Source organism: Sphaeroforma arctica (assembly GCF_001186125.1).
Source record: "Sphaeroforma arctica JP610 unplaced genomic scaffold supercont1.574, whole genome shotgun sequence".
Classification (NCBI taxonomy): Eukaryota; class Ichthyosporea; order Ichthyophonida; genus Sphaeroforma; species Sphaeroforma arctica.
This window is the reverse complement of record NW_014039984.1, coordinates 40,876-49,583: the sequence shown is the minus strand read 5'-3', so window position 1 is coordinate 49,583 and position 8,708 is coordinate 40,876. Positions and strand designations below refer to the sequence as shown.

At 40.0% G+C, this 8,708-nt stretch overlaps 1 protein-coding gene across 1 annotated transcript in view; it reads left to right on the top strand.

Moving 5' to 3' along the window:
• SARC_07338 (hypothetical protein) overlaps nucleotides 1–8,089 on the top strand; it is an 8,584-nt gene extending 495 nt beyond the window's left edge. Inside the window, exons 2-15 of the mRNA XM_014298730.1 lie at nucleotides 656–815; nucleotides 1,436–1,568; nucleotides 2,124–2,281; nucleotides 2,490–2,671; nucleotides 3,012–3,167; nucleotides 3,556–3,837; nucleotides 4,273–4,366; nucleotides 4,604–4,743; nucleotides 5,315–5,481; nucleotides 5,692–5,797; nucleotides 6,027–6,134; nucleotides 6,563–7,039; nucleotides 7,228–7,345; nucleotides 7,927–8,089. Of these exons, the coding sequence (XP_014154205.1) occupies nucleotides 656–815; nucleotides 1,436–1,568; nucleotides 2,124–2,281; nucleotides 2,490–2,671; nucleotides 3,012–3,167; nucleotides 3,556–3,837; nucleotides 4,273–4,366; nucleotides 4,604–4,743; nucleotides 5,315–5,481; nucleotides 5,692–5,797; nucleotides 6,027–6,134; nucleotides 6,563–7,039; nucleotides 7,228–7,345; nucleotides 7,927–8,048 (2,403 nt within the window). The 3' untranslated portion in view covers nucleotides 8,049–8,089. The remainder of the gene's footprint in view (nucleotides 1–655; nucleotides 816–1,435; nucleotides 1,569–2,123; nucleotides 2,282–2,489; nucleotides 2,672–3,011; nucleotides 3,168–3,555; nucleotides 3,838–4,272; nucleotides 4,367–4,603; nucleotides 4,744–5,314; nucleotides 5,482–5,691; nucleotides 5,798–6,026; nucleotides 6,135–6,562; nucleotides 7,040–7,227; nucleotides 7,346–7,926) is intronic.
• The last annotated feature ends 619 nt before the right edge of the window (nucleotides 8,090–8,708 follow it).

Genomic DNA, 8,708 nt, shown 5'->3' with positions numbered 1-8,708 from the left:
GTATAATGTATATNTATATGTATATGTATATGTATATGTGTATGTATATGTATATGTATATGTATATGTATATGTATATGTATATGTATATGTATATGTATATGTATATGTATATGTATATGTATATATATATATATATAATCCTTCGATTTGTATGAACGAGCAGTTTAGATAAACACGAATAGGTTGATATGGATCGTACATATATCTCAACAGTGAAATGAAAAGGAATAGATATTGGACACAAGTGTCGCCTTGCTTGATCACTGTCTGAAAGTGCTTCGCGTGCGTGCCATAGTAGCTCGTTGTCCCGTATTATCAACCGATCGATTTTTTTTACCATTAATATGATGGATCGACGATCTGTTTTGATCTAATAGACCCTTGTTCTTGTCCGGTATACGCCCAAATCGCCCGTGTTGTCATATTGACACACTTTACTGGACCAATTCAGTGCGTTTGAATCCCCCTGGTCTCGTTCCTAAATATGCAATCCTTCATCGGATGCCAAATATTATTGTTCTCGATTTATCTTTCTAAATGCACGCAATACTCGTTCACTCGCACTAACCTGCCAGAATATAATACTATCACTTGACCTGAATAGACTATCAACTCAAGACTTTCAATTTTCTTCAAATTTATCCTTTTCTAGAACTTCCAAGTGTCGTACAATCATCACGGAGTGGTGCTTTTCATCCCCAATCCACGATCAATCGGTCGTCGCATAGCCAAGAAAGTATATCAGTTTAGGAACCATGTGGTTTCTAGTCTGTATCCACTGCCCATCCAATTGGTCTATGTTGTCAGTATAGGTATGTTATGATTATTGAGTGTATATGCGAGGTGTAAGTAAAGTACTGTGCGGTTCTGTTCAGTTTGTGTGGCCAGTGTAAAAAAACTGACTTCTGTATATATCCACGGGGTTTTATAGACAGTCGAACTGCATAATTTATACTGGTATATATATGTATATATGTGTGTGTGCATGTGTGCATGTATGTGCGTGTATGTGTGCATGTATGTGCGTGTGTATTTAATATCGTCATATGATTGCCGGTAGCCTATTGAATTCGTAGATCAAGAACATACAAAGCAAGTGATTGCATAGAGTGTCTTTTTATTTGACGGACATTAAGTTCTTGTGTGCGAGGTCAATCCAAAGTTTGTCTGATTTGTGTTGGTACATGAGTTGTTCGTAAATATACGCGATCGTCACTCTGATGTCTCAATGTCACAGCATGAAATTCTATTTTGTGAACTATATTCGGAGCTGAAATCGTCGGCTTTATGTTGCTGATCATGAGATGAACATCGATCGAAAGGTCTGTGCGCGTTGCTATAAGACAAGTGCATAAAACAAGCATGTGTTTATGCAGGTTTACTGTGACAATATAAGGTTAATTATATATATTTTTTAAATATGTGTCCACAGCTTACATCGGCTTCATGTTGGATGCCGACCGAGAGGGCTGGTGGCGCAACAATGCCATCGCAGACTTTGTTTGGGCTGTAGACAGCAAAATGAACCTCTTATCAAGCCACCTGCCGATAGCCGTTCGTGTTGCGTAAGTCTTTATATTTTGCATGTTGGGAAGATTGCACGAGCCTGATACAATGCATATGTGTATGACAGTTCTGCGTGCACAAGTATTGGCATATATGGGCAAATCACGGGCATGTGTTCATATCGGTATACGAATGTGTGATATCTTTGGTGTTTGGCGATGTATTTGCTTTTAACCTGTATGTTTAAACCAGTACAGAAGTCAGATCGAGAAATTGTTCACAGGCAAGCAGAGCTTTAAGGAATTGTGTTCGCCAATAAGGCTGCTATATGTTGATCATACCTGAATCTGACAACTCTCGATCCCTGAGTACTGTAAAGTGAGCTTATTTATTAGTTTCGCTTGTAGCACGCCCGTCCTGCCATATAACGATTGGTATTTGGCGTATGCACTAGCTTGTAGTAGCAATATATCAGGCGTCTCATTTCATCCCTCAGCAAGTGCACAGTGTCTGATCTACTTCTCAGTATTAGTAGTCACCTACCTACCTAACACGCAGAACCTCGTCCACACACAACTGACAATGCCGCGTCTCGACTCTCCTGTCTTATACAGATACCAGTCAGCCATTGTGGGCGTGCTTGTAATAATGATTTTCATGTACATTCATCGGCTTCTGCTGAAGGTCCTTCTGAGCTACCAGGGATGGATGGACGCTCCCAAAAGTAAGATGACACTCGCTTGGGGTGCGATGTTGAAGATCTTCTATCTAGGTATGTCATCTGATTCGATTGGGTGTGTAGGGTTTGGTATGTGTAATTTTTTACATACACAAAGGACTATCCTGTGCGCGTATATGTACGTAAATGGGATGGATGCATCTCAGGTCATGCCCATGCATATTTGTCAGTGACAAAATGTTTATTTGCATCACATATTGGTACTATTATCGACAAACGGTGTATTATTATCTCTGTGCAGGAGGTGGTCGTCAGCCAAACACGTACAGTTTCAACGTAGCCATGCCTACAATGCCTATCCCCTCGGCCAAGGACACTGTAGCACGGTATCTCAAGAGTGTTGAGGTTTGTCTCTCACCCTCAAAGTATCAGTACATCAAGGAGCTAGCGGACGAATTCTTGGCCTCCAGCGAATTGACCAAGGTGTGTGTGTGTACCATGTTTATCAATCAATGCATACGTATATACCTGATTCATGATAATCTATGTATCCATGGTATTATTTAAATGTAGAGGCATTTTTTGCTTGAAGGTTTTCGATGTTTTACTTTAGATTCAGAGAATGAAATAGAAATAAAAACGTACATACATAAATACACGAGGTATATGCAGATGTACATGTATACGTATGTATATCAATATCTGTTTGAATAGATTTGTAGATATATATGTTGTATATAAATTTCCAACAACTTGAGCGAGAACGAATATGTATATATTCACGTACCAGAGGTGGCACTTATATCTCCCATTGAACTCACAGATGCAAGGACTTCTGCACGTCAAGAAGCTGATGACTAGCAACTACGTATCTGATTGGTGGCTGAAGTACGTGTACCTGCGTGGACGCTCTTCTCTTCTGATCAACTCCAACTACTACGGACTGGGTTTCGCGTCCCATTTGCCCAGTAAGAAACAGGTAATATCAGGTTTGTGCTACTGTGTAGCAGATATGACGTCGTAGCGCCCGAAATATTCAAATAGCTTTCGATGTCCCTGTACTTGATGTAGTGTGTGCTGTTTGATCATGGTTGCTGTGGTTTGTTTTATTGTGTATTGTTCAGCGTATAAGCTCTCCGGTCCAGTCGAAATCGGTCGAGTGGTGTGACCGCACAATGCGTGTGGTGTTCCCTTCAGTCAATTGCGTACATGCACACCAGCGTAGTTCAACCCCGACTCAGCGAATTGTGTTGCTTGCCATGATGAACCCTTCTACGCTGTGTGCTTCTGCTTCGTCGTTTTGCTTCTATGTGCACCTCCTTTGACCTTTCCTTTTCCCTTTCCCTTTCCCTTCCCTGCCCACACAGACTTCTCGCGCCGGTTTCCTCACACACGAGTTGATCGTGCTCAAGACCATGCTAGACCGAGAACAGTTGGAGCCCCTGCTAATCCAGAAGCTAGTGCCCTTGTGTATGAACCAGTATCAGTTTATGTTCAGTGCGACACGAGTGCCCCACAGAGAGGCAGATGAAATCCGACAATACGACTCGGGTGAAAGCAGGCACGTGGTGGTGAACTACAAGGGCCTGATGTACAAAATGGAGGTGTTCGACAAACAGACCGGCGAGGTGTCGACCCCGCATCATCTGGTATGTGTTATATATGTATATATATACATATACATATATACACACACATATATATATATATATATATATATATATATATATATATATATATATATATATATATATATATATATATATATATATATATATATATATAAAATATATATATATAATATATATATATATATATATATATATATATATATATATATATATATATATATATATATATATATATAATATATATATATATACAATATATATAATATATATATATATATATATATATATATATAAGAAAGAGAGATGTATATGCGTGTTGAATTTTGGACTGAGAAGTTCTACAGATGTTCATGCTCACAAGCATGAATCAGAGTGTCCCGTGTATAATTGGAAAGGATGATATGTTTTTGTATACGGCTAAATGATTTCGCCTTTCTTTATGCAAATACATAGGAACGCAGTCTTGAGTACATCGTCCAGCACGCCGACCACCGTCTGGCCAGTGAGAACTTCAGCGAAGCCGATCTGTCTATTCCAGCGCTAACAGGTAAGCCAGATGTGACCGGAATATCAAGCCAAATTAAATATATCCATCCATTTTAATTATCATCAATTAATTTAGCCAATCTCTAAGGGCAGTACTGTATTGCCTCGCTAAAAGGTACAAGAAAATTGTCGGTTATGCTGATCCTCTCGCCCATCTCAACGAGTAAAATAAGCTGTAGGGACATTTCAAGCCATAGTATCGTTTGTAATAAACAACCTATTTCTTCATCGGTGGTAGGTGCCAACCGAACGGTGTGGGCCGAGGCAAGGGACAAGCACTTCTCAGCCGGTGTGAATCGAGCATCTCTTAATCTGGTGGAGAATAGTATCTTCACGCTTTGTCTAGACGATCACGAGCCTCAGACCTGGACAGAGCAGGTGGGTGGGCATGGCCAACACATTACCTGGTGTTGTGTATATACTAATATAACTCTACTTTTATACACTTGTGTTTGTATCTATATCACTCCTTAGTAAGTATTCCCTTATTCAGTCAGATGTATCCATCCTAAGGCTGGTGTATATCGAATATGTCAAATGTATTAGCAAATGGCAGCTAAGTATGATATAGGTTCTCGATAAATTCTCCCATAGTGTTTCACGTCCACCGTCTTCCTATATAGTTATATATACTTTCTTAATATATTGTTGTATAAACTTCCTTCCTATATAGTTATATGCTTCCTCCCTATATAGTTGTATAAACTTCTTCCCTATATAGTTGTATACACTTCCTTCCGATATAATCATATAGACTTCCTCTCTATATAGTAATATATACCTCTCTATATAGTAATATATACCTCTCTATATAGTAATATATACTTCCTCTCTATATAATTACATATACTCCTCCCTCTCTATACAGTTGAGTATAATTCCCTGTAAACTGCACGCATATTGATGTTATCTCACCATCTCACCATATCCTTCGTGTCATCCATTACAGGGCAAGAACCTGCTGCACGGCGACGGCACCGGACTGTGGGCCGATAAGTCGTTTAATCTGGTGGTGTTTAGGAACGGTATTGCTGGTATCAATGGCGAGCACTCATGGGGAGATGCCCCTGTGGCCGCTCATATGTGGGAAACGGTCTCTGGGCGAGAGATCAAATCGTATGTGCAATAGTAGTCTGTACGTTAGCACAATGCGATATATATATATAGTATGTTATTAGATCATTTATGTCTATACATGTCAGTTCGTATTTTGTCAGGTAATATATATCTGCATATATGCGAAAATGTATTTGTGTCGAGGTGCAGATATCCACAAGTAGTATAAATTTTCTTATGGATATACTACTGTTTTTTTTATCAATACAGAGACCCTTATGATCGCAAAACTGGATGTTTGAAGCCATCCACAGCCGAGGAAGACAAGGATCTGGTGAGCACAGACAGCCTGGCAACACTCTTGACCAAGAATCTGGTATGATTGAATATGTACACTGTCACTATGCTTTTCTTTTTTTGTTCTCGTTTTGCATTACACGTACATGGTTCATGTTCATACTTCCTGATTAACCCTATGATATTCGATAGATACTGCGTGTGATGTTACCAATCTTGGAACATTTTCAAAGTTTGTTGATATATCTAGTTGATTCACTGCCAGCTCTCATACCTGAGGTTCCCTTGTTGGATTTTATCAAATAAAGGACGCGGAAGCCAAAAAAGGATCTGTTGTAAGTGGAAAGGCACGGGTGCCAACGGCCGTGAACTTCCGCATGAACCCTGACCTGGAGAAGACTATTCTAGAGTGCAAAGTACGTGATCAGGATTACGGCTTGGGACCAAGAATTCGATGATTGTGTGCGTGTGCCTCTGTTTATGTATTCAGAGTGAATTGTGTGTATGTATATTTTAGTCGCCTTTAGTCTGTTGATCTATAAACCTTCGTATAGCTCGTTTTTAGGTATACGTTCTTGGCTGTCTATGCGTGAAAGCCATTACAGTAGTCTGTGTGGCCATATGTATCGCCTCCGTAACCAACACATTATATTCTGCTTGTGCTAGCGGATACTAGCGTGAACTGATTCATCAGGATGTAATGTGCCTATTATTGCATTGAGCTATACCTCGTATGTATACACGCAAATATTTGCTTACACGCAATCTATATATCTTATGAAATCAAAGCTTGTTTATAAACACAAATCTAATCGATCTGAATATCGCTGTCCCGCATTCGCAGGCCGAAATCATCGCCGCGGGAGAGGATCTGGAACTCAACGTGTTCAGCTTTGACAAGTTTGGTAAAGATCGCATCAAGAAGGTGAAGTGCTCGCCCGACGGTTTCATCCAGATGGCGTTTCAACTGGCGTACTACCGCGAAGCTAAGATTCACCCACTTACCTACGAGTCCTCTATGACCCGCATGTTCAAGGACGGTCGCACGGAAACCATCCGATCGTGCACCTCCAAGGCCGCAGCGTTTGTCAAGGCTTGTGAGGACCCGAAGGTAAGCAAGGCGGAGACGCTGGAGTTACTGCGAGACGCGTGCAGGAACCACAGCGAGATCAGTAAGGAGGCCATGAAGGGCGAGGGTGTGGACAGACACTTGTTTGCGCTGTATGTGGTGGCCATGGGATTGGGTGCGGAGTCTAAGTTCTTGTCTGAGGCTCTGAATATGAAATGGAAGCTATCCACCAGCCAACTGCCGCAACGACAGGTGTGTGCGTGTTTCAGGGCTCAATTTTTCATACAACAATACTGTTGATAGAAGTAACTGATGTATTTTTTTAGTGGAGTGGTTTTGATCTCTATACTTTTCGTTACTCTTTCCAGTAAACACGGAAGCGATATATACTTGTATATATATATATGCATATACTTAATACATCTATTTGCATTATAAAGGGTGATCCGGCGGATTGGGGAGGCAAACATGTACAGCAGGACGACAAGTACTTCTCTCCCAGCGGTGGCTTTGGCCCAGTCGATGACAGTGGCTACGGAGTGTCGTATAATATCGCAGGTAAGGTTTATGTATACAAGTCTGAAGTATAATATGTATGTGCTGGTTTAGTATATTACAGTGTTTCAGGTATGGTTTATGCATGTGTGTATATATGTATATATGTATGTCTGTATACTAGTTGTATGGTGGTTTAGTATACTACTGCGTTGTAGATAAGATTATGATTAGGACTGATCAGCGTTTGCTTATATGCTGGGCTGCTAGTAGGGTACAATATTGCAGGTATGTGTTTGATTAGGATTTATCAGTGCAGTGTATGATACGTATATACTATGTTGGTATACACAACGATATTGCATGTGTTTGTGTTTATACGTGTTGACAATATGCATGCTACATATCCTCGTCATCATTCGTATTTGAACGTTTATAGTATTCGGAGTATAATCTCAAGTTCTAGGCTGTTTTTTTGGTGTCGTATCAGAGTACTCCGTGAACGTAGCTAGTTCGCCTTTCGTACATATATAGTCCATAGTCGGGAGAATATAGTTTCGAGGTCTGGACCTTAATATAGCAAAGGGGATCGTGTCAATCGAGTTATTTATATTGTATATTGCATTCTAATTTCTAACTTGCAGGTGAGAAGACGATTTTCTTCCATGTGGCGAGTAAGAAATCTTGCCCAGAAACAGATTCAGTCAAGTTTAGTGAGAATATCCAAAAGGCATTGCAGGACATGGCCGATCTTCTCGAGGACTAGTATAAATAAATCAGTGTTACTAGATAAATAAATATAGCCACTTAATCTGTAATGCGACTAACCGCGTTGAAAGCCAATTGACCTCAACGGATGGGAAAGCAGTATTTTAATGGCGTATACATATTGACGTTGATATACTTACTGTGTACAGGTTGTGAGATATGTGTATGTTGTAATGTGACCAATGACAAAGGTAATTTGTTGTTTAGGCTCATTGATGCAAAAGATGACTGTCGTTTATTCTGATGCATGATGTGTGTGCAGTGCGTAAATTACAAGTGTGCAAAATGTATGCTTTGTATTTATCAAGGTTCCATGCCGTCCGCCATTCGCTTCAGGTATTAGGTATCTTTGTGTCGTGTTCTTTATAGCCCATTTTCTGCTGTATAGAATCTTGCTGTCAGAATTTCTATATCGTATTTGGTTTGAGACGCGTGCCATTGATACAAAGTACATATTGATTGAAGTGTATCTACCATTTTGCATTGAACACATTTCGGCATTGAGACACATAAGTTGTCACAGAAGCACGTAAGTACATAGATAAATGTACACAGCCAACGAGGAGCTAACCTGTTGAATTGAACCAGAAATGCTTCCATATTGTATACGTATGCGAGAGACATGTATCAAGATTGCAAAGAGAATTAGAGCAGAATA